Source organism: Papilio polytes, unplaced genomic scaffold, assembly GCF_000836215.1.
Source record: "Papilio polytes unplaced genomic scaffold, Ppol_1.0 DF822067.1, whole genome shotgun sequence".
NCBI classification, from domain to species: domain Eukaryota; kingdom Metazoa; phylum Arthropoda; class Insecta; order Lepidoptera; family Papilionidae; genus Papilio; species Papilio polytes.
Genome location: NW_013527137.1, coordinates 8,574,423 through 8,599,997, shown reverse-complemented (window position 1 = coordinate 8,599,997; position 25,575 = coordinate 8,574,423). Strand labels below are relative to the sequence as shown.

The 25,575-nt window shown below is 32.8% G+C and overlaps 3 protein-coding genes across 3 annotated transcripts in view; all 3 read right to left on the bottom strand.

The window, feature by feature from the left end:
* Positions 1 to 127: 127 nt before the first annotated feature.
* Positions 128 to 10,306, bottom strand: LOC106107164 (protein suppressor of forked). Its single transcript, XM_013287889.1, has 18 exons — positions 10,037 to 10,306; positions 9,773 to 9,964; positions 9,531 to 9,563; positions 8,186 to 8,283; positions 7,873 to 8,026; positions 7,432 to 7,525; positions 7,095 to 7,234; positions 6,732 to 6,923; positions 6,118 to 6,255; positions 5,738 to 5,880; positions 5,053 to 5,210; positions 4,403 to 4,569; positions 3,761 to 3,868; positions 2,472 to 2,560; positions 2,271 to 2,371; positions 1,596 to 1,730; positions 689 to 795; positions 128 to 350 (listed from the first exon to the last, which is right to left on the bottom strand). The coding sequence occupies exons 1-18, from the start codon at positions 10,070 to 10,072 to the stop codon at positions 246 to 248; spliced, it is 2,190 nt and encodes a 729-aa protein (XP_013143343.1). The 5' UTR covers positions 10,073 to 10,306; the 3' UTR covers positions 128 to 245.
* A 669-nt stretch (positions 10,307 to 10,975) lies between these two features.
* LOC106107165 lies at positions 10,976 to 16,114 on the bottom strand. The gene is made up of 19 exons (XM_013287890.1): positions 16,005 to 16,114; positions 15,588 to 15,682; positions 15,110 to 15,353; positions 14,729 to 14,795; positions 14,609 to 14,636; positions 14,453 to 14,519; positions 14,316 to 14,370; positions 14,203 to 14,236; positions 13,836 to 13,914; positions 13,609 to 13,658; positions 13,470 to 13,542; positions 13,209 to 13,261; positions 13,009 to 13,075; positions 12,735 to 12,790; positions 12,602 to 12,665; positions 12,397 to 12,432; positions 11,747 to 11,827; positions 11,436 to 11,506; positions 10,976 to 11,369 (listed from the first exon to the last, which is right to left on the bottom strand). Exons 1-19 carry the CDS (start codon positions 16,007 to 16,009, stop codon positions 11,317 to 11,319), a joined length of 1,278 nt encoding a protein of 425 aa, XP_013143344.1. The 5' UTR covers positions 16,010 to 16,114; the 3' UTR covers positions 10,976 to 11,316.
* A 3,163-nt stretch (positions 16,115 to 19,277) lies between these two features.
* The window catches only part of LOC106107166 (Krueppel-like factor 8), a 33,304-nt gene continuing 27,006 nt past the window's right edge, over positions 19,278 to 25,575 (bottom strand). The window contains exons 6-9 of the mRNA XM_013287891.1: positions 20,646 to 20,715; positions 20,490 to 20,567; positions 19,993 to 20,402; positions 19,278 to 19,525 (exon numbers count right to left, since the gene is read on the bottom strand). Of these exons, the coding sequence (XP_013143345.1) occupies positions 19,353 to 19,525; positions 19,993 to 20,402; positions 20,490 to 20,567; positions 20,646 to 20,715 (731 nt within the window). The 3' untranslated portion in view covers positions 19,278 to 19,352. The remainder of the gene's footprint in view (positions 19,526 to 19,992; positions 20,403 to 20,489; positions 20,568 to 20,645; positions 20,716 to 25,575) is intronic.

The window sequence follows — 25,575 nt, the reverse complement described above, 5'->3', positions numbered from 1 at the left end:
AAGTAATTTACTCCAATATGTCTTTATTAAATTTAACATAATTGGATGTTAACTTGTTTTCATGATAAAACATTAATGATTCTGACGGAGTCGCGGGCGAAAGCTAGTATCGAATAAAACAAATTGCTATTTAATTAATAACTTTATTGTAAAAAAAAATCCAGAATACATTCATTCACAGTTCGACTTAATAAAATCGTCAGACGAATATTATATTCAATTATTTATAATCCAGTTGCTGGGGTTTATTTAACTCGTTTTTGTTGCCTCTGCCGATAGATGTCGTTGACCGGTGGCGCGACGCCCAGGTCATCGTCATCTGAATCTTCGCCGATTTTTCTTCTTCTCACCTGAAAGTTTTCAGTATATTCAGTTGGTAGTCTGACAATATTGTATTATGTTACAAGAATACTTTGACAAGGAAAAAAGAAAACCTGTCAAGGGGTGTTTAAATCATTTTATTAATCATCAACAAATACGCGAGGACATAGTTTGAATTTTCAATAAATCTCTTTGATATGATAGTCTTTATATATTTTCGACGTAACACTAGCTGGACGTAAAAAATGATTATTGTCACATACTTGAGCGTGAGAGCGAGAGTTCTAAACAAGCGATAGACACGATTGACATGTGACGTTATCACGTAAATAATCTGTTAACAGATTTTATAGACAATTATTGTTACCTTATTAGAGACAGTAGTTATTCCTTCATCATCGACTATCCAGTGCACGGAACGCGCTAAGTCAAACAGCTTCGTGTCGCAGCCATTCTCTTGTGTGGGCGCGGGCGCTGAATGAAAAAAATATTTATTATAAAAATCTGCTTATCTAAATCTATAAAGAAATAATACAAAACAAACGAAATCACAGCAAGATACTATTATACTACTAGACTTTGCTCGCGACTCCGTCCGTGTAAATTAAAAAAAAAAACAAAAGTTTAACTCTGTGTTCTTCCTATCTCTTACATCTTGTACTAAATTTCATTTAAATCTGTTCAGCCATTTAGACTACAAACTCTAACAAACATCCATCTAAACTTTCTCATTTATAATATCAAAGTAAGAAGTAAGATATTACACTTGATGTATATTTAAAAATAGTTTTTTTTCTATAATATAAGGTGGCAAACGAGCAAGCGGCCACCCGAATCCACCGAAATGGAAAGCGACAGCTGCCCATAAACATCTGCAATTGTAGATGCGTTGCCTACCCTTCATTGACGGAGGAGGAGACGCACCTAAAGAGGATATTTCCCCTTATTATGCGTCTTCTGCACCGTCAAATCCACTTTTCCTTCCCACCCTCTACTCTTAAGAAAAGGGTGGAACGGGAAAGGGACTAAAATTAGGCCTCCGGCACCACACTCATCAGACGAAACGCGGAATTGCTTCCACTTCACGCCTGTTTTCTGTGTGGCCGTGGTATTACACGGGGCGAGCAGGCCCATTCGTGTGAAGATGTTAAAGCGGGCTCTACCACTGTTAAACTTAAAATAAACAGTGTATATTTTTTTGCCTTAAAAGTTTTTATGACAGATAATTCCTAAAATTGGAAGTATTGGTTGTTATACCCTGGTTCTAGACTTACGTTTGTCGGGCAGCGTGATGCGGTTGAAGAGCTGCATGAGGCGGTCCACAGCTACGAATGGTCCGCGGAAGCAGGCGGGCGGCGGCATCAGCGTACACAGGTGCGCACACGGGCTCGGCATCGGGAACGTACCACCTGATACACAAATATATAGAAAAATAGCTTATTTCCCGCTATTATTAAAAAATGTGAACCTATGTGTTCTTCCAGACTGTGTTAAAAATCGATTAATGTAAACGAAACAATTTGTCTATTATTTATAGTCTGTGTTCGATATCGATTGATCTATGATTATTGATCTTTTGTCTGTGTCAAATTACTATTCTTTGTTTTTATTATCGCCTTGTATGTCACTATTATTTCTGTTATGTTCCTTAATAAATAAAGTTAATCATATAACAAATAATCATATAATAATATATAGTGCTTATTTTGACACAAAATCCAACACAAAATTAGTACTCTATGTATTCTTTCACACTATCCTCTACATTTATATTAAAATGTAATTATGAACCATTCAGTCGTTTAGGCGGCAAACTCTAATATACATCCATCTTCTCTTTTGCAATTATAATATTAGTAAGATATCTTTACGGCCATTTTTTTTACTAAGCACACCAAATTGTAGTACATTTAATAAACTACAATTTGTTTGTGTTGTTCACTACTCACCTGATATAGGATGTTCTCCAGGCAATGGATTTACTTTGGGCTTGTATGGTATCATTTGGTTAACGTCGGGACGAACGATGTCTTTATTTGGATCGTTGTCTCTGCAAATAAAGCGGATGTTTTTATTTATGTAATTATTTTACATAGTTTTTAAAATTAGTAAGGTTATAAATTAGTTGTAATCTTATATAGAGAACTCACTTCTGTCCGAGTATAACAGCAGCCAGTTCCGGAGATATACCGGCCAGTGGGCCGCCCAATGCCCACGATTTGTTTGACATGGATGCTACCTAAAACATCAAAAAAATGTCAAAATTCAATTTACTATTTTTTTAAATACATTCTAAATTCTAATGTTTCAAATTTCTTACAAATTTAACATCGATAGTTAAGTAATTTCAAAATTTAATAATTTTGAAAATGTACAAATTCCGAGTTACTACTATTTACGTTACTGAAGTCATTTAAGATTCGCTGATGATATAGTACTATTTTCTGAATCCTCTGAAGATTTAGAATACATGTTAAGATCACTGGCCGTACAGAGTAGATTAGTAGGATTGAAGATTAACGAAAGCAAGACAAAAATTATGACAAATAGAGAGCATATACAGATTACGCTGGAAAATAAATCATTAGAATACGTCGAAGACTACATCTACCTTGGACATTTAATATCTTTCAAGTCAGGCATAGATAAGGAAATAGAAAGAAGAATTAAAAGAACTTGGAACAAATATTGGTCTATGAAGGAAGTGTTTAAAAGTCGAATCCCTATAGAATTGAAAACAAAGGCTATGAATATTTGTCTTCTGCCATGCCTTACGTACTCGTGCCAAGCCTGGACATTAACAAAAAAAAATCTAAACAAGCTAAAGACATGTCAGAGAGGAATCGAAAGGAGCTACCTAGGACTTAAACTTAAAGACAAAATAAATAACAAGTTAATCAGGAAACGAACAAATGCTAAGGATGTCGCACAACAGATATTGCGCCTCAAGTGTAAGTGGGCCGGACATACACAACGAGTAAAAGACGAACGGTGGGCAAAAATAATAACAAACTGGCACCCCATAGACCACAAAAGACCAAAAGGGAGACCATATCTTAGATGGAGCGACGACATTGCCAAAATAGCGGGACACTGCTGGACCAGGCTAACCAAGGACAGAAATACATGGAACAATCTGGAGGAGGCTTTTACCGCGACAGTCGGCCCTTATACAGAAGATGAGTTAGAAGACTAACAATACTAATATATTTTTTGCATGAAATTGTTTAAGAACACTAACCGTACTAACAAATATTTACATTTTTGTTTTTACGTTTTATTGTCAGATTTTGAATTTTTTAGTATATTTTGTTAGTGTTTTTTTAGTATAAGTGTAAATATGTAAACAAAAAATGTAATCATAAGGGAAATAAAGCTATCTTTATCTTTATCTTTATCTTACTATTTACGTAGGAGCCAAAATGTTAATTCAATGTACCTCAGTGTACCCGATGGACTTGAGTTCCGCGATGCTGCAGGGGTACAGGTCGAGGAACTTGTATCTGTCCACCAGCTGCGCCGTCTCCTTGCCTTCGAACTCTTTGATCTGATAACACAAACTTTACTTTTATAGTTATTTTATTTAAATTGTTAATAAAAACGTTTTTCAATAACATTTAAAAGATATCTCAGTAGATAATTATGTTCTAGCATCGCCTATTCCATCGTAAATCGGTCCCCGTAGGGGTATTAAACACCTGTTTTTTTAATAAAAAAAATTTCGAACAATAAAATGCAGCAAGGTAGGAACAACTAAATTATAAATGACTAGTTTTATGATAACAGCTTTATATTTAGGGTTTCGATCGCAGTCTAATTTGTATATCATCAAAAACTGTAAACAACATGTTACAAGGCAGTCGAAACCCAGTTATATCCCTTCTTACTTCTTCCTAATATAAATCTTTGTTAGAGTTTGTAGCCTAACCTTCAAAACAGATCTCGATGAAATTTGGCATAGATGTAGAGGATAGTCTGGGAGAGCATGTAGGCCACTTAAATTTGATTTATTAATTTCGCGCGAAGAGTCACGGGCGAAAGTTAGTCAAAATATAAAATCAAAATGAAGTTAAAAACATACCTTTTCTAAAACCGCTTGTCTTCTTTTCTCCACTTTAACGATACTAACGAGATCTCCTATATTGGACTCAAACTCCAAGAATCTGTTCCATATGTCCACAGAACTCTCCGGTTTGAGGCTACCCGAAGACAGCACGCGCTCGAATAGTACGCGAGTGTTGTTGTCCTCTAAAACATAGAGTTACGAATATCATAGACAGGTTACACATTTGTTTTGTAGGTTTATTTATTTTGAAATCGCTACTGATTGGTGGTTAAAATATTTTAAGACAGTATCATTGTTATCTATACTAATAAATAAATAAATAAATTGTTTATTACTTAAAATGATACATTTTTACATAAGGTATCCGTTACTATATCCAATATCAAGAGGAAAAATTTGTATTTTTGTGTGTATTGAAATTCAAAAATTACTGGACTGATTTCAACTTTTACCATTAAAAAGCTGCGTTATCAGTAACATAGGCTATATTTTTTAATTTCCCGCAGGTGAAGTCTCTTTTAATACTATTTACAACTATAAACATATTTTCTAATAATTTCATATTGTTTAGCTTAGTAAAATTTCATACCAAACGCAATTTTTTTTCATGTTAAAAAGTTGACTGAAACTAATTAAATTAAAAAGGTTTTAATGGTAAAAATTACCGTTTAAATGTGACAAATAATCGATATAACAGAGGACATATTCAGGAATGTGCGAGAACTTCTTGAGTCCGAGTTCGAATATTCTGAAGGCGATGTTCTTGTCTTTAGAGCAATAATACTCCATGAGCGCCGCCGACACGAACACGTGGTAACGAGATCTGGGAACAAATATTAGTATTATTATAGTTCTAAAAACTAATTTGGCCCGATGGACGTATTGAGTTTATAAGTAAGGAATTAATAAAATAGGAGTGTGGCCATAAAAAAGTGACATGGCGTATTTCTAAAAATTCAAAAGTTTTTTTTTTTTCATTATTGTGTCTATATGTTTGCAAATCTGTGTTCATAATAATTTCCGAATTTCACTTTTACTGTTACAAGCTTTGTTTGTATAATTCCCCGCTGGTAAAATCGCAAACGTTAAAATTACGGCTATTTGCTTTAAAAAATGAATTAATATATTTTTTTTATCTTACTAATATTATAAGTGCGAAAGTTTCGATGGATGGATGGATGTTTGTTAGAGTGTGTAGCCTAAACGGCTGAACGGATTTCAATGAAATTTGGTATGGATTTAGAGGATAGTCTGGAAGAACACATAGGCTACTCTTTTTTGTTTTTTTTTTAATTCCACGCGGACGGAGTCGCGGGCGAAAGCTAGTATTGACTAAAAATCGACAATAACCTTGGATCTTCTCTGGCACGTTTAAATACAGTTCTGGCGGACTTGATACCCTCAGCACGTCGGGCGAACTTCATGTACTGCACGTACGCCAGCGTGGGGTCGATATCCTCCATGTCTAGGTATCTCGTGTATACTTGGTGCACCTATTAAAAAATCATAAATCAGAACATGTATTTCATTTTAATGTAGGCGTTTTTGCAATTCAATCAAAATTCGACTACTACATTTTATAAATATTTACAATTCGATCACAACAATATAGACTCTACAGTGTTTTTTGTCATTAATTATGACTTCTTTAACCTATTTTTTTTTCATAGAGTGATATGTTTTAACGTAATTGTTTCAATAGAAATGTACTTTTATTGAAATTAATTTACCTTATTATAATGCAGTCGACTTTCCTCGTAATCCGCGTGTGCGAAGTGCAGCAAGGTAGACTGCTTGAGAGGGCCGCTGGTCGCGCGCTCGTATACCGCCGCCGCCTCCTCCGAGAACAGACGCGCTGCGTTGGAATCCTGAAAATACAACGAGTGACATGTGACGTCACATACGAATACATCTGAGTAATGTATACTACCCGGATGTATACTATTGTATAGTTGATAATAATAATTCGACAAGGCACGGAAAAACTCAAGAGAAGTCACGTAATGCTTTATAGGAGAACAGGTTACAATATAGAATACATTTCAGTAGTATACAAATCTGGTAGTATACGACCTAACTGTATACTAGTAAATTATTTGTATAATACAATTTTATAGAGTGTTGAAGTATACTACTGAGTTGTATACAAATTAAGACAATATTTTACTTACACTTTAATCTATACTAATATTATAAAGATTTGTTTTTTTTTTGTATTATTGGAATAACTCAAAAACTACTGGGCGGATTTTAAAAATTCTTTCACCATTATCAGTGAGTAACATAGGCTACATATTTTTATTATTTAGGAACAGCTAGTTATATATAATCTTGAACATCTGACCCCTTTCTCCTGCAGCAGTTTAGAGGAGTGGTCGAGGAACTGCGCGGCCTGGTGCCAAACGTCGGGGTGGTGTGCGAGGCAGAGCAGACACTGCTCGATGGCGAACATCACACGCCGGGCTACCAGCGCCGTGTCCTCGGACCGGAGAGGGTTACTTCTCTCCCACGATATGTACTTCTTCCAGAGTTCCACCTAATACAAAACAAGGTAAAATTTGAGTTTTGTGAAACGAATCGCCTAAAATTATTTGATCCATGTAACCGCAGATACGTTGACGACCTTTAAGGGAGGTGGTTTTCGTATTTTAAAGTTCGAAATACGAGTTTGTTTTTGATTTTTTCAATAAGAAGACGTAAAAATTACCTGTTTCATTTCCTCCCTATCTACAGTTGGGGGAGTGGCAGGCATGTTCCTGTTGAGACCTCGCGTCACCGTCTCCAGCTCCTTGGCCACGCGCCGCGCGTTCATGTAGTCACGAGAACGCTCCATTGCCATACGCTCGGCTGTTACAAGCGTAGATTAAACGTTTCTAATAAGACTATGATGTATTATACACGACCATATACCATGAATGATCGCAATGATAATAGTGTTGCATTAAAGACGAGAGAAGAGATATGTATGGATGTAATAAATCAAGTGGACATAGAGAATTACTAACGAAAGGCTTTTTAAAATATTATCTCTAACATTATCTTACCAATAATTGTATTGATTCCTTGTTCAAAAGCTATATAATCCTTCCATAAAGTTTCAATTCCTATAATCGGAGTGATAACCGCTCTTTGGTACACCTGAAAAAGAATAGCTTATTACATACATGTATTATTTGTCAAGAGAAACAATCAGATCTTCCCATAATGTACATAATATAATTTACTAGCGTTCGCCCGCGATTTCGTCCCCGTGGAATTAAAAAAAAACAAAAGCGAGTATGAGAGCCTATGTCTTCTTCCAGACTTTCCTCTACATTTATACCAAATTTTATCAAAATCGGTTTAGCCGTTTAGGCAACAAATATCCATCTATCCATCCATCCATCCATTTGAACTTTCGCATTTATAATATTAGTATGAAGTATCATAACCAATAATTAATAGCATGAAGTTCAACATATACTGGATAAAATGTTGCTACGTACTTTCCTCACAGCTGAAATCTTCTGATTTTCTGCATAAGAGCCAACCGCTTCTACCGCCTTTAAGAACGTCACATAGTCGTTCCAGATCGGGTAAGCGTGGATATCTAAACCAATTTTTTCAAGAGCAAAGTCATAAGCTTGTGCCATTTTTTCTCTGAAAATCAAAATATTTGTAGTGTTACTACTATAAATACCCAATACATGCTAAAGATTGTATACTTATATTAAACAATATTTTTTTTTAATCTGTTTAGTTGTACAACTCGAACAGAATATTAAAAAAATGTATACTAATTTAGAAAAAAAAACTTACTTGTATGTAGGCAGCATACATTTAGTTTCTTTTACGTAGTTTAAATATAACCGCCAGAGCTCTATATTGAGGATCTTCATAAGGCAGCGCTGGAACAGCTAAACACCCATACAAACAATCTAATGAATATTCTATGTCTGGCTTGAAGGACCAAATATTTTACAGTACTTTTTATACCCAGGTTGTGGGATAAAGGTGTCTTAGTGCCTCTGAATATAGACAAAAATTACTATTGTATGGCGTCAACCTTTGGTGAGACCTACTGTAAAAATTGGAGACACTCCATATCTGGTAGTCTGTCACAGAGTAATTCATTTTGGATGTTGTTAAAACAGTATAAAATAAGGGATTTTATTACACATGTATGAACAAGTCAATTATTAAAGAAACATGCAATTTGTGGATGTCCACACTAAATAGACCTGACTTTTACCTGATACATCTGATAGTGATAGAACAGCATTTTCTGTAAATGAGTATAAGGTGAAGGTAAAGGAATATAAATTCAAGAAATTAGAATACTTTCTGTTTAATAATTGTTTAGTCAGTGCGGTATTCTACTGGTAAGAAGCACTTGTTTTGTTGACAAGGTAATGAATCACGGAAATGAAAAAATTATGTTAAGCTGTTTAGAGTATTAACTCACTTATCAAAGTTACCGCTAATAAAAATTTATTGTTTTTATCAAATTTCTAAATTAAAATGAGCACCAACCAGATGTCATCTAATAATGAATTCAGAAATTTGTATGTTTGTAGACCAATTATATCTAAAACTGATCAAAAACATGTCATTGAAATTGAGCTTTACTATTTTTTATTTTGCATACATGAAGTCCCATTTTTTTTTATTAAATTTCCTGTTATTTGCCTTACAAAAAAAAATTGTTTCCTGTCTTTATGTTGTTTACAATATATTAAAACTGTAAGTGGAGATTTTTGAAAAAAGGAAAAGGTGTAATTAAATAAAGTACATAGGAATTAAAAAATATAGGAAATAATTTAATGTTATTTTTTGTATCAACTAAAAGGGTTTAATACATTTCAAAAGTGATCTTCTATGGCTTTTTGGCACATTGTTTAAAAAAAAAAGGAATACTAAATACTTTTCTATACAACTGAATATTCACCATAGAAAGTCACCTCCAATATGTCTGAACACAGTTACCCTATCCGAAAAAAAAGATTGCATTTTCATTATCTGGTTTCTTTATTTGAACTTAATAGTTATTTTACATAATTTGTAGACCTTAGTGTATGGTTTATTTTTATTTAATCTTTATTAGTCTAATATCACAGAGCATTTAACATTTTTTACAACCAACTTACGCTGTACCAATACTAACCTTTTCAACTTTTTCAAAATTTCTTGCCTTCATCTGAAAATAAAAAAAAATGTTTATTGGCACATCTAGATGTCAATATTATTTTTTTCAACTGAAGGTATGTATCAAAATGTTTAATGGGTTAGAATAATTTGTTTACATTTCATGGATTGACTAGAAAATTTGAATTTTTTAACCTTGCAATAGGAATAATGCAAATATTCACAAGTAATAAATTTACAAATTGTAATAAAATATCTAACCTCTTGTTCAATATATATCTTCCAAAACCGGCCTGTTGTTGGAAATGCACCAATAAGTCTTTCATACATTGTCCGTACATCATTAATAGGCCTCGTCTGGGCTTCCCTGATGAGTAAAGACCATGAATCCACATCATACACATTTGCTTCAACTGCTTTCTGAGCTCGAGTTAATCTTTCGTTACCCCAATCCTGGAAAACAGTTTAATAAGATTTGTGAACAACTGACTAATTAGTATATAATTGGATGGTAAATATACTTACAATCTCTGCATTTTCGTCCGTCAATGCAGCGGCCATCGTGAGGGCCTGTTGATTTTGCTTACGCTTGTGTTAAAACTTAAACATGTAACTTTGCTTATTATTTTTGTATACTGTTATACTCTACACAGGTATCACACATAAATACTATTTTCTCATATTTGTAATTTGTATTGTTGTTTTGTCATTACTAAATATTTCAAATCTTTATATATCCAAGCAATGCAACAACCTCGAAAAAACATGGATGACGAACAAAAACATGTCACCAAAGAGTTGTAATTCACTATAGACAAAAAATATGGCAATTTAATAGTCTATGGTCGATGCAGTAAGGCGGAATATTTGGTCTGTGAAAAGTTCTGTCAATGTCAAACACCGCGTCACCGCCTAAGGCTGCTGTCAATTTAAGTGTTTACAAATTAATTAGTTTGTTACTTTACGAGCAAAATGTTGTTTTATTCATTCTTTAAATCGTTAATAGGCAAAGATGTTGTGGTGGAATTAAAAAACGACCTTAGCATATGTGGAACATTGCATTCTGTCGATCAATATTTGAACATAAAATTATCCGATATAAGCGTCATTGATCCGGATAAATACCCTCACATGTTGTCGGTGAAGAATTGTTTTATTCGTGGTTCTGTTGTGCGCTATGTCCAATTACCAGCAGACGAAGTTGACACACAGTTACTACAAGATGCAGCGAGGAAAGAAGCGACAGTGTCTACAAGATAGTCGCCTCAACATAACCTAACATCTAAGTTTTAACAAACATTGGACTATATTTGTGAATATAATTAAGTGTAAGAACATTGAATAAATGGAAACCTAATTTTCTACTTCAGTTTTATTGTATTAGACCAATTTTATTAGATACAAGTATTATTTGCAAGATTATTGTACTATGACCATGTTATTACCCAGGAACAAAATCAATAGTAGTCAATCATTAAGGACCGTTTATTAAAATACAATAAGACAATGACAATAAAAATTATGACATTAATTGCTGTACAATAAGTAACCTTTATTTTTTACAATGGTACTCCGAATTTGTTAAATTTTTCATAATTAGCAAGAATTTCCACTGCAAAACATTTGTAACAAAAACTTCTCATTTTTGCATGAATCTTTCAGTCTGAAAACCTAAGATAGTAACATTTTGTTTTTCTAGAAGTTGTAAAAAAGTGTACTAATGTATTTTTGTCTTATTTATGTTTTTTCGGAGAGTTGAGCATACTTTTTTACACTATCTAATTTCTATAAAGGATATTGTTACTTCACGATACTCTTGAGTCAATAACCATGGGACATGAAGGTGTTACATGTTTACCTAGAAACAAAAATCACATTTAATGCATGTATGTTTTTTTAATTTTTGCTAAAACATTATACTTACTTTTACACCTTATATCTGGTCTTGGACTTGGGACAAGCATCCTAAAAAGTTTTGCACGAAACCCTGCTAATCTAGAAAAAAAGTAATTTATTTTACCGCCATTTTCATTTCATCATTGTAAACAACTGTTACACTAGATTCCCCAAACCTTCCCCTATTCAACAATTTGAAATTTTTTTTTAAGAAAAATAGATCAACCTTTATTTTTTTTTAATCAATAACATCTGACTATTTAACTTTTGGTACGACCTTATTGTAACTTATGAAACCCTACAACTACGTGTTTATATTTTAAATATTTTTATGCTTACTGGCTCTTTGTAGGACCGGCGATTCGCATGACGTGCGCGCGCATGCAGCGATAACTGTGAGAAGTTTTCAAATGCTTGCAGCTGGTGAAAAGAAATGCGATACTATTTAAGACATCAAAGTTGATGGTAACAAAAAATCTAAAGCTTTCCTTTGAGTATCTTCGCGTTTTTGGCAACATTAAAACTAGTCTTGGGCTTAATCGGACATCTGCAAGTGCGCACCGTACTAGTACAATTGGGAAAACGTATTTTAGTACCTTTAGTACTTCAGATTTGTGAAAACACAATGCATGAATAGAATATAACAAGGGTTATATATTACTTCACATCAAATTTTAAGCAGGGTCAAACATATGTTATTAGCGAAAGTAAATTTAGTTATGAATAATTTTATCCACTTTTGATTCTCATTATCGAAGGTGGATGCTTCAATCTGACAAAAAGGCGAACACCAATATCGTGTAGTGTACTAAAAGTAAGCCGTTCGGTAACGTTACTTTTAGTACAGTGCCGAGTAACATTACTTTTTAGTACATCGTACGTGTACTACCCAAGACTAATTAAAACTAGTGCCAAAAACTAGGCACAGAAGAAAAATTACAAAGACCTTCTACAAAAAGCTGCATAATTCGACAAAATCTTGGGATTACCTTATTTGTTCATCCATCTTCTGCATCAAACGCAACCTGGAATAAATTTATATTTAAATTCAACAAAGCTAAACCTAAGTGTAATTTTTTTCTAGTTGCGTATGATGTGTATTTTTTATTTTTACGAGGTATTTTCCGACGTGCCATTTTGACGATGGTACTATACATTCTTCGACTAAAATTTTAAGAATTACTTTTTTATTACCATCCCAACTTATGCGGCGACTGTCTTCGATTAATAGTTGAGTAAAGTCTTTTCAGCCCTCGACCTGATAAATAGTAAAATAAATACAGGTACAACTTTTTCTCACAAAAAAGGGTTATTTTATTGGACTTACGTTGATGTTCGGTTATTTCCTCATGAAATAATGAATTAATCTTTTTCAAGAAACTCCTGAAACATTAAATTAGTTGTTTTTTAATAAAATATTTGTAAGAAAAGATAATTTTCCTGTCTGTTTCACCTCGATGCGTCATTAGCTTTTTATTTACAACTGAAGCCGAATGAATATGGCCAAATTGACCATAATCCAGCGAGCGAAATGATGCGTTATGACCACATAAGTTAATAAAGATATTCATTCTCTTAAGATTAGTTCGATTAAAACTCACTGTGGGTCGTGTTCGACGCTCATCAAAGTGCTCACAATCGAACTTTGCTTTAAAATGTTTCTCTTGACTGAAATTATATTGAAAACGTTAATTTGAAAAAAAGGAATGTAAAAATAAATAAATCTTAATAATTAAAAAACCAATAACATTGTTTTTGTCCGAAGAATATATAGCAAACAGTCTGTAATTCATGTACTTACAACTAGTGTATGGTATTTTCATAATACTTCTTATTCTTCTATCCATCCAATGTCTAAAAAAAGTTAACAAGTTTAACAATCTTCTAAATGTAGATAATAACTTAATGTTATCAAAATTTCTTCAACATTATTAAGTTTGTAAACGTCAGAATAAATATTGTCTCCCTAAATATCCAGAGACTTTTCTAAGAGTATGATAAAATTGACAAAATGAGTTTGAAGGAAAATTACGGCACAGACTATAACAGCTTTATTATTTACTTTTTATGTGACTTCATGGAAACGGAGTAATCAAGTTCGCTGCTCATGGAATCGTCCCCGTCACCCGATTCATCTGTAAACGTTACGCATTTTAATAAAGTAAGGCAGATTGATCGTGACGTCATCAAATGATACTCACTAGTGTTCAGTCCCGACATGATTGATGACGCTGTCCTTTTCAGCGGTACCCTGTCCATGTTCAAACCTATTAATCCTTAAAAGCTACATAATATCTAAAATACCTCATAAGAGATGTAACTCTATTCGACGACAATTTTATCGCTTGTCTAGCAAGACGGTCCACGTATAAAAACATTATCACTGAATAAGCAATGATTTGAAACTAATTAAATAAAAAGTAATTACATTGATTTAATTACTACAGCTTCGTCTTCGGATTTTTTTCTTAAAGCAGTATTAGCGATTTCAGTTGACGTACCAAGTTCTGTACAATACATAAAACTCATAATTATAAAATTCACACAACTACATAACTTTAAACAACTTAAGCGCCAATAGCCTAATGGTTTGGGGTACGGATTACCGATCTTGCGGTCGACGGTTCGAATTCCGCCATTCGACTATTGTCGTGAACCATATCCTAGCACAAGCTTAGAGCTTAGTTGGAATGGTTAAAGGAAATATTAGTAAATTAACAAAATCTACTAATATTTTTCATTAAAAAAAATTAGTAAAATTCCAATTGTGATAGTTTTGAATATGTTCTACTAACCTGCTACTCTCATATCGCTAAGGCGGTTACTGCTCTAAATATAACAAGAAGTCAATATTAGATCTATGCACACTATTAATATGAGAAATAAAATATTTAATGAGATGACCAACCGGCTTCCTATATTTAATATATTTAGGCGGCAGGCGAGATGGTGCGAGTTTTTGGCTGTCAAAGAAATAATCAGAATCATATTTAAATGTATAAAAAATTAAAATTTAAAAGAAAAAAAAACTATTAAGACGCTTACTCATTGGTCAATGTAGACCGAAGGGATTCTCTATATAATTGTTTCATTTCTACGGACACTTTAATGTCTGAAAAAAAAAACATGTAAAGCTAATAAAAACTGTAATATTTTTACTGGAAGAGCAACAAATTTTAGGTAATCACAAAATTCGCTAACCTGGATCACATTTCTTTAGAATTGATGTCTGAAAAACAAATAGAAATAAAATCTACTATTTGTTCACACACGTTTTGCTGCTCCGATATAGGTGGATAAATATTTAACATAATAACTTACATGTTCAGAACCCATTTTCATCCGTAAATACTTTATCTCGGAACCAGGATGTAGCGGAATTGGTTTGCTGAAATAAGTAAATTAAATTGTAACTAGCTTATAACATACGTAGGTATATCGTTTCTATAAATTTTAAAGGTGATCACTCATTAGATCTAGTAGTGGACATAATCTGCGTACGGTCGGCGATTTCTAGAGAATAACTTTAGTCCCTTTCCACCCTTTTCTTAAGAGGAAAGGATGGGAAGGTAAAGTGTATTTTACGGTAGAGGAGATGCGGATGTTTATAGGTAGCGGTCGCTTTCCATTTCGGTAAATTCAGGTGGCCGCTTACTGGTTTGCCAACTTATATTATGATAAAAAAAATAAGACACATATTACCTTTTGTTTTTCTCTTCAACACGATCTACTGAAGTCTTTGAAGTGAGTATTGAAGTTTTTCCAAACTCTCTAAAGGTTTCGTGAGTGGTATTCAACATTAACTCATGTAGTTTGTTAGGGTTTTTATCTTTATTCTTATTAGAGTTGTCTTTGTTTGTATGGAACAATCGTGCTGAACATTTCGAACAAAATATAACGCCTTTAAATATTTCCGCGTCGGTTAAATCATTTTCATTGCATACAACTGGAAAAGTTACAACAAAGTTAATAGTTCTCGATAGTTGATTAGGCGCATCACGGACAAGAATACTCTTTTGTCAGGCGTGCCAACTTGGAATTTAAATAGAGTACTATAGTTTGGTTTGACCATTAACTTGTATAGATTTTTGGAATGCTGTCCCAAGATTTGTGCTAATGCACTCACTTAGGTATTTATTACAAGCATCTTTTTCTCTAATTGTACAAATAATGTACTTACAGCACTTTTTGCACTGTTTATGGTAGCTGTAGCCTTCGCAGACGACTTTTTCACCAGCGCCGATTGGTTCCGAACAATGCTCGCATACCTCGCATCTAAATAAATACGAGAAAACTGATAGAACTTAAACTTACTTCGATACTAGTTTGGAAAGTGAATATAACACCTACAGTATATTCCGAAATTTCCATTGGAAGAACTTTCGTTCTTTTTTTTTTAAGAGAAGGGGGCAACGAGCGCCGGGATCATAGAGGTGGTCAACGACGCCCATGGACATACGCAAGTAATTATAGTAGAGATTTTTTAAATTTCTGGTGTTCCGATATAAAGAAATCCAGCTTTACTCGTGTTGTCAATCATTCTACATGAGATATATACGTATAACCTTACAAATTAATATTAGACAAATATACTTACGCCATTTTTTTATATTATTATTTTTTTATCATTTTAAAAGATTTATGTATTTAAAAGTACTCCGGATTGTATAGAGAATTTGACATAACACAATTTTTTTCTTTTTAATATTGTCAAAGTCGGTAAATAGAAAGTATATGAAAACCTTTTTTCTTTAGAGTCATTTTTTAGTAGTATGTGGTCAATGAGCACGTGGTTTCGGTTCAGTTAAGTAAAAGTTGACCATAAGAATCTGCAAGGAACACAATAATTTTGTTATTTGCAAATTTCACTTTTAATATAGAGAAAAGAGAGGAGGATAAACAGAAAAAATACATTTCCTTTTCTTCAAGTTTCCTGCAAGTTTAAAAATTGATGAAAAAAGGTGAATAAAACAACAATTAAATGTTCTTTCATTATGTATTGTAAAAATACTGTGTACAAATAAAAATTGCTTCTGTAATACAAATTAGGATATACCAATTCGATTAATATTTTATGTAATTTTTTTTTTTATATATTATATGGGGAAATACCATCATTACCACCATTTAATGCCATGTTTTAATATAAACATATACAAAAAATCAAACTATAAGTACATGAGCAAAATAATGAATTATAAAAAATATAAAAACCACAGTCCAGCACCAAAGTTTTTCAAGATTGCTTATTTACAAGATTTTTTATGTAAATGGCCAACATGGCCATATGAACATTTTAATTCTTTGAACAAAATGTTCATAGCTTTGAATGCACACTTATTTTTTATAATTATATATCAGCAAAGATTATAAGAATGAATCACTCAACCCTCGTATTCTCTAACACTTGAACACTGACATCCAAAAATGGACAGGCTATAAGACTTGGTACATTACGCCTAATTGTTTTTCGACATTTTGGTACTGATGGTAGCTGTTTGTAACTATGATGAATATTCGAACTAACAATAGGAACGAAGAGAAGTCCAAGCTATCCATTTTTAGAGATCAGTGCAGTTGTACGGAATCATATTGCTATCTCTGTATTATCAAAGACGATTGCAAGGGACAACAATATACAAGCGGCGAGAAAACATAGGTGTTCATCGACTCATATGAACATCAACACCAGAGGAACTGCAGATGGGTTTGTGCGATTGTTCCACTGCAGTGGAAGCTCACCTTAAAAATCAAATGCTGTGATTTTTTTAATATAGAGGCTTTAACTGAAAAACTGGTTAAGTTATTAAAATCAATACAAAGAGTAAACGTAAAATCTTTAAAATTACGTGAACTGACATAACACATTACTGATAATAAGTACGTGGAAATTTGATAAAACAAGTAATACAATGCAATTAATTGAGATCAAAAAATAACAATAATAGAGAGAAAGGAATACCCAATTTGAGATCAACAAGTTACGTTTAGATTTCAATAAATTTTGATTGTGTAAACATTAAAAAAGTCACTGGCCTAAAAGTCAGGCAATTTAATATTATTGTGCGTGTATATTATATTTCACTACTATTCTAGGTAATTTCAAAAATACTGGCCCCGAAATTATTTATTTAACCTATACAAAACTTACATCTAATTATACTAATTAAAATAGAGTTGAAAAATTTTTACGTCGTAATTTTGTGGAAGTGGTAAATATTTTTTTTTAAACTTTTTTTTTAAATCTAATTTACTAATTTATATCAGTAAACTAGTGGCTGTTAATTATTTAATTTTACCACTATATTCAAACGCTTGTCCATATACGAGATCTGCTAAAATGAGTCACAATATTCGCATGCATCCTACACACATTCTGTTTTAACTGGCATTTCAAATTTTCCTTAAACACAAGTTTAAACTATAGTCTGAAACTGAAGGTGTGTAGCTGTCTTTATATAGCACTACAGTCAATAAATTTGGATGTTCCCCAATTTTATTTATTGGGTCAATTTTTAACAAACCATATATATACTTATTAACCGTATAAAATTGTTACTTATTATTAAATATATTTCTATAAATTGGTATATTTATAAACATTTGAAACAAAACAGTACATAAAAATGTCTAATTTTTTTAATTTTTATAATTAAGTAAATATAATAGGATTCTTTTAATAACACTAATATTGCCACAATTGCCCTGTACGTTTCATTTTGTGGAACTTCATATTTTGAGCACTGGAGTGTAAAACTAAGCCTAGTTTATAGTAAATACTTATCCTACTCTTTTGTATTCCATTAAAGTACATAAATATAATAAAATATATCGTAATAAACATATTGTCCTGAGATTCGAAAAATAGAGAATTTTGTGAAAAATGTAACAGATTCGTATTAAAAAAATCATCCATATTGATTAATACTGTAATTACTACCAAACAAATAAATGTATAACAAACAATAAGGCTGTAATATAAAATGTACAAATATATATATATTTTTTTAATCTTAAATATGTATTAAAATAACTAATATCTACATACACTTAAATCTATAAAACTTTAGGAAATATAAAACTAACATCAAAAGATGTATTCGTAAATATCACACTAAGTATTTACTTCGAACTAAAAATAATAAATGTATAAACTTTACTGGCCCAAGTTTACTGTAATGCCACGATATAGTTCACATCAAGACAGTAATAAAATATTACTGCATCTGTGACGATTATACCAACACTCATTTACTTGTATAGTCTTAAAAACTTATTACTAATTAAATACTATTTAAATTCGTATTTTCATTTTTTTTTATATTCAAATGTTTGATCCGTACCCTAAGTTCTTTATGTCCTGATTACATTATTCCAGTCCAGCGATCCATTGAACTGCTAGAATACAACAGGAAAAATGTAAACCCACTCATGTTGTTTCCAGGTGGGTTTGAAATTGTTCCGGGAATATTCCAAAGATTGGATCGCAGGATTGGAATAATGTAAAATGGACATTAAAATAAAAATAACGTTATTCATTTAAATTGTTATAGACATATCATATCTTTGTTTCCTTTTATATTAATATTGTTTAATAGAGATAATTCCTGTAGCTATTATATTTGAAAATCGATTTTTAATACTTGTATATGAAATTTTTATACATTATATACGAAAATCGAATATTGTCTTTTTTATTACTTTGTAAATTGGTCCAATTTTAGTGTTTTTGATAAATTGTTTACAAACGCGTTTTCATACATTTTCTATGTCTTTTTTTTTAATTATATCATGGTACATGCCATTTGGTGTTTTCCTAATATCTCAATAATAAGAAGAACAAAGGAATAAATTTGATTGTCTTTTTTAACTAACAAAAAGTAACTCTATCACTGCCCATTTAGTCACCCAGTTATTTTATGTTTGTATACGTTTGTGTGTAATATCAATGTCGTCTCATATGCAATCCTAGATGGTCTGACCTGGCGAAGGAGCGCCTGCACAGCGGGCAGGTGAAGGGCCGGTGTCCGGTGTGCTTGCGCGTGTGTCGCGTCAGCTCGTCGGAGCGCGCGAAACGCCACTCGCAGCCCGCCCACCCGCACGAGTATGGTTTCTCACCTGGAATTTGCAAGATAAATCATACTAATATTATAAATGCGAAAGTTTAGATGGATGGATGTTTGTCAGAGTTTGTAGCTTAAACGGCTGAACGGATCTCCATGAAATTTGGCACAGGTTTAGAGCATAGTCTGGAAGAACACATAGGCTACTTTTTATCCCGGAAATAGTTACGGTTCCCGTGGGATGCATTAATTTTGTATTTTAATGTTTACTCGATACTTCTGCAACGGTTCAACATATCTTATTGAAATTTGGCACAGATATAAAACAAAGTCTGGACTCATGGGATAAGGTTTATCCCCGAAAAATGTCCGGTTTATAAGGGACACGTAGTTTTTGTTATTTACATAGTTCGTCTGTTTGCTAATACCACGCGGACGAAGTCGCGGGCAACAGCTAGTTTTGAATGAATCTCTCACATTTGTTTTTTATTTTCTACATTTGAATGAGTATTTTGTTCTCACCTGTATGTGTTCTTTTATGCGCTTTCAAATGTGAACTTTTCGTGTAGACTTTATGACATCCAGCCACATCACATTTGTGAAGTCTCTTCCTACCGTGGCCTTCTTCGTTGTTATTGTTAACAAATTCATTATCGATACAAGGTTTCCTTGCAACATCGTTCGGTTTCGTATAAGGTTTCCTTTGCGTTAGTTGGTTCAATGAACCGGTCAGTGCGTTCTGCAGCGCTGTGTTGAGCAAAAAATTCTTAATTTCTACATCAGAGGTTATGTTGGGTTGATTCGCGCGCGTCATTGGGAATGTTAGCATTGGCGGCAAAAATGGCGGCTTGTTTGGTGACAGTTCGAGAGTCGTTTGTAAATGCGTTCGCGGGGTAAATTGTGGTGTTAATTGTGGGATCGGAGGTTTTAACCTGAAAATAAAAAAATATAATTAAAATTAAAATCTACATAACAAAACCTTCTGGTTTCAAGTCAGAGTTACTTAACGAGCCACTTACTTGTTTACATGGTGTCTATACTTTCTCGCACTCCGCAGGTCGGGTCCTACTTTAATTTTAGGCACTTGGTGACTCGTCCTGAAATGTTAATTAACTTATGAAAACTTGCTGAAAAAAATCAAAGTTTTATTTAATGTAATTAACAATAAAACTTACTGAATCGGTAATTGTGTGAAAGTTGATTCATTATGTATGATTGTCTTTGAGGAAGTAGGACGGGGGCTTTCTGAAAAAAAATAAAAGATATCTTATAAAATGTACACGAACAAACCGGTGAGATAAGCAATGTTTTTTTCAATTAATAATATTATATAATATAAGCAATGTGGCCATCAGTGGTTTTACCGTAGGAGCAGTAATCAATACTAATTTATTAGTGCGCGCAAACTGCGCCAGGGGCGGTTGTTCGTCTTATTTGAAAACTTTGTATCGACGTAATTTACGGAAATGTTACTTGAAGACTACTATAATTATAGTTCCAGTTCAACTTATAATGTGTAACATAATTGCTTGTAATGTGTAACTTTGTATGTCCTTATTAATTTAATAATATCTAATACTATCTAATTGTTGTTTTTCGTAAAGACAAGTTACAATATTGTTTCAATATTTATGATTTATTTTATATAGCATCTTTAATCTTTAATTATAAATAGTAGCCAAACGGATATAGCAAATTTCGAATAGAATGTTGAGTTTCCCCTATTGAACATTTACATAAGCTTATTGTTATCCCTATTTTTTTCAGAGAGAACGATAGAGACGCCAACACATGTAATGTTTCGGCTCCTTAACTTACAATACTAATTTACTAGACCACCTTTCAAACCGGAACACATTAATTCAACCAACGTACAAGATATGCGACACGAAGCAAACATTTGTTATGCGATCGAGTTCTAGTTTGAATCGTGTCACTCAAGCTCATTGGACACGAGTCGACAACAATCGAAAATTTACATATAAGGCAATTAAAATACCTCGTACCGGGCGCGGAGAAGGCGAATTAGTACGGGGTAACGAAGGGCAGGCGAGCGGTCGCGACGTCCTTTCTAATGATTATATACTCTACACTTCTACAGTTCCGTTTACGACCCCGTAATTGTATTCATAAATCTGCTGACAACTTAATTGAAACAACTCTATAAATAACACTATAAAAACATATTGTGGCAGATACATGCCACATACGAATAACGCGAATCCCAATATCGAATATTCGCGTATTCGTAGTCTAATGTTTTACCATGTCTGTCTTTGCAAGTGTCATACGTTCCGAAGACGAGGATGCAAAACTTTATCTACTCATCAGTTCGAGCAGCTTGCGGATCTTTATCGACGTGAAAACTGTATTAAGTCGCTTTGCACGTGAATATAGAGGATTGTAACTGCGGATAACCGCTGTGCAAACTTTTGTACAAAACATACTGACATTTTTAAAATTAAATCTAAATATTTAATCTTACTAATATTTTAAATGTGAAAATTTAGATGGATGGATGGATGTTTGTTAGAGTTTGTAGCCTAAACGGGTGAACGGATCTCGATGAAATTTGGCATAAACGTAGAGGATAGTCCGGAAGAACTTAGAGGCTACTTACTTTTCTTTTTTCTACTTCTACGCGAATGGAAACGCGGGCGAAAGCTAGTATGTCTCTAAATGAGTTCAATTCGATAAAATACATTACATATTAAACATATAAAGGACTTCCTTTGAGCTTCATGAGTTTGTATACAACCGTTATATGTTTCTTTTTATTTGTTATTTTTTACATTTATTAGGGTAAATAAACAATATCACCTTGAAAAGCACACATGAAAAATGGTACAATACAATACAATCGTCTTAGTTCATAGTATATTAGTTAGCCATCCACAACTTTACCACGTAGTACTCTAAAAAGTAACAAATTATAAGAAAACTAGACATTCGAGTAGCTGTTGATTGATAATATTGATAGCAAATAGTTTTAAACAGAAGTTATCCAAAAGAAATATATCTTTCTTAAATGAATTTGGACCACACATTGCAATTGTTTCTCACACTTTATTAATAACGTGTGAAGTACATTTGGTAGTTTGCACCGTGCGGTTGCGACAAGGTGTCCCGTAGCGGGCCAGCCAAAGCGACGCCATATTCGGCTCGTACGGCCTCCAATAAATTTTGTATCGAGCTTTATTGAAAGGATTAGTTTAGAACATCGACTTTAACTTATTTATGACCCTCTAAAATAGCTTAACATATTTAACAAGGTTGCGGAAGCATTGATTTATTGTAGAAAATTTTGCTGTTTCAACGAAGGAAACGTTTCAATTTTCAATATATAATTTTGATATTTAATTAAATATGCTTACGTAAAAGTTCAAATAATAGGTATAAATAGAAAAAACAGAAATAATTTTATTTCAAAACAAGATTAACAACATAAATAACAGTTATACCAACTAAAAGATTATTACAAATTGTGGTTAATATACGTTTAATCTTGTGTTTATTCAATTTTTCGCGTTCTTAGTAATGTCTGTGAATGGATTGAATATATCAAGTTACATGAGCGGAAATATTGCAAAGTAAAAAAATGTTTTGTTGCATTAATTTGAAATTAATTCCAAATCATAAAATTTTACAGTAACATTTGTAGGACACGGAATTCCAAGTTAACACATTGAGTGCCACCGATTTTCTCTGTGAATTCGATTTAAAAAAAATATATATTGACATCGAACGTGTTAGGTTAAGGCTAATATGCATTGATGGATGGATGATGAATATGCACAGATTATTTGTATTTTTTATGTTAAAAACAAAAATCGTTTTCTTTTTTGTAACACTAGATGTCGCTATTAGATATTTAGTGGGGGTTTATCTATCGTTCCCATATCGGCATCTTTGCTACGCGTATTGCTTTCTAAAGGTATTTAATTTATGATACGACACGTTGTAATAGCCTGCCTCATATACATAGTCATTTTACTTTATGCCCTCTTAAATCGTCGTGTACTGTTGCAGATGCATTTAGAAATAACGTTTATGTTAGAGTCAAAAATATAATTATTGTACTGAAAGCTATACCAAGGTGTACATTATTGTAACAGTATAACTTTTTAATATACGTAGATTATTCATAATAATATACTTTTAACACCTCATGGGTGGGCTCATTAAAATAATGCAGAAAAAGCTACTTATAACATCGTGAATATTTTTTACAGCAGTTCTAAGAGGGTGCGCCCACTTGAAACTAAACTATCGCATAACTGTTTACTCTTTTTGATTTCTATGAGCTTACGTGGAGGTGCACACTACTCGATCTTTAGTTGTGCAATTAAACAGTTTAATTGGCTGCGTAACAATCGACAATCGCACAACTAATGTGCGATAGCTTAGTCAAAGATGTGCGCACGGTTTAAAGGTTTTTAAATAAGTTCAAAACGTTCCTAAAAATGAAAGGCAAACGATTTAATGTTAAATTCAGTTTTAAACAGAACACGTACTTCGTGTAACACTAGGTTATACAGAAGTCTCTTAAGATAGTAGCATAGATAAGCAAATACTAACAGCTTGTAATGGATTTCTGAATCGGGCATATATTTGAAATAAGGAACTACAGTTACACACGAATTCGTGACTTTCGACACAGTTAATTCAATAAAATACAAATTGCTAGAGCTGTAGTACCGCTACACGGCAATAGATGGCGTTACTACTACAGTTACGATTGAATTTCATAGGGTTGCCAAAATTAGGTTAATAAATTCGTTTTGAAATTCATAAACATTTATTGACAAATACTAAATTCATAATCTTATGACATTTATACCTACAAGCCAAAAGACGCTTAAATCGTCTTTACATTAAACTAAAAAATATCAGATGACCAATTTCTTAAAGTTGTGGGCCTAAATTCTGACAATTGAGGAACAATAGTACATCTTAGTCTGTCTCTACACAAATTACAATTATTACTAATGATTAAGAAACTACTGAGCATCATAAATATATTAATATATCATTAGAATTCATATTGTAGGTCAGTTAGTGTGAACTTGTCTGTAACGAGGTGTAAACCCTAGCATGTTTAGCGCGACCGCACGGGCGCACGGGCGCACGGGCGGGCTTATGAAATTGCACTCATTGTGTACCATTTAAGACCATCGCTATGTGACAAAGCTTATTAAATTTGGTTGTGCACAGTATGACAAACGCCCTTGTTAGCGCTGAATAGTACCTTATTTATGGCTTAATCTTGAGCTAAGCTTGCTACTGAAATGTGGCATAAATCATGACCGTTAGCGGGTATACTTTCAAAATAGTATAATACGTACAGACGTAAAGTACACTATGGTGAGTTTAACTGAATTGTACAGTACGTATTTTTATCAATACACTTCAAAAAGAATGACAAGGGTTACGACCTAAACGACAAGGGTTGTCAATATCTGCACACCAGAAACCAACAATCTACATGTATTTAAAAATATCGGTCTTAAAACTATAATAAATAATACCGTAGACACAAGTTAGAGACAACAAATATACAACATTTAAAATACCTTTTCTATAGAAAACACGAGGTATCGCTGTTTAATTTTGACTCTTCCATTAATTCAATCATCCTAACTTTTAGCAGTTTGTCAAATTATCTAAAAGCAAGTTTGCTTGGAATCTACCTAATTTTTTTTTTAATTCACCTAAAAATGTTAAACAAAAAAGGATTAAACGTAAAACGCTATTCGCTTATGACTCGACAACAATGACATCTCGAATACCGTGTAGCAAGCGGCCCGCTAACACCTATCTTATAGGCATTGAATTGGAAATAATTAGCAAGCGCGTTAACATTTCGGTTTCTCTGTCTACCAATTGTGTTAGCGATTTGCGTACAAAATTTATGTTTTGTTTGGATGCGTGAGAACTTTATACCAATTGTTTATTAGTCTAAACCAATTATATTTAATTTTTGTCAACTAGGTAAAGTTTATAGAAATATTTTATATTTTTGACCGACTTCCCAAAAGAAGGAGGTACTCAATTCGTCTGTATGTTTTTTTTTTATTTTTTTTTTATGTGTGTTACGGCATAACT

Bases quoted from the DNA above. Each gene is read 5' to 3' on its own strand.
- LOC106107164 (XM_013287889.1), bottom strand. From the start codon at position 10,072: ATGGCCGCTGCATTGACGGACGAAAATGCAGAGATT. The intron at 6,924-7,094 runs GTAATTTTTACG...GTTTTGTATTAG, and splicing joins ATAGGGAGGAAATGAAACAG to GTGGAACTCTGGAAGAAGTA. The intron at 6,256-6,731 runs GTCAGATGTTCA...TTGTATTTTCAG, and splicing joins AACTGCTGCAGGAGAAAGGG to GATTCCAACGCAGCGCGTCT.
- LOC106107165 (XM_013287890.1), bottom strand. The intron at 14,520-14,608 runs GTTAGCGAATTT...TTTTTTTTTCAG, and splicing joins TCTAAAGAAATGTGATCCAG to ACATTAAAGTGTCCGTAGAA. The intron at 13,076-13,208 runs GTAAGTACATGA...ATATAATTTCAG, and splicing joins GAAAATACCATACACTAGTT to TCAAGAGAAACATTTTAAAG.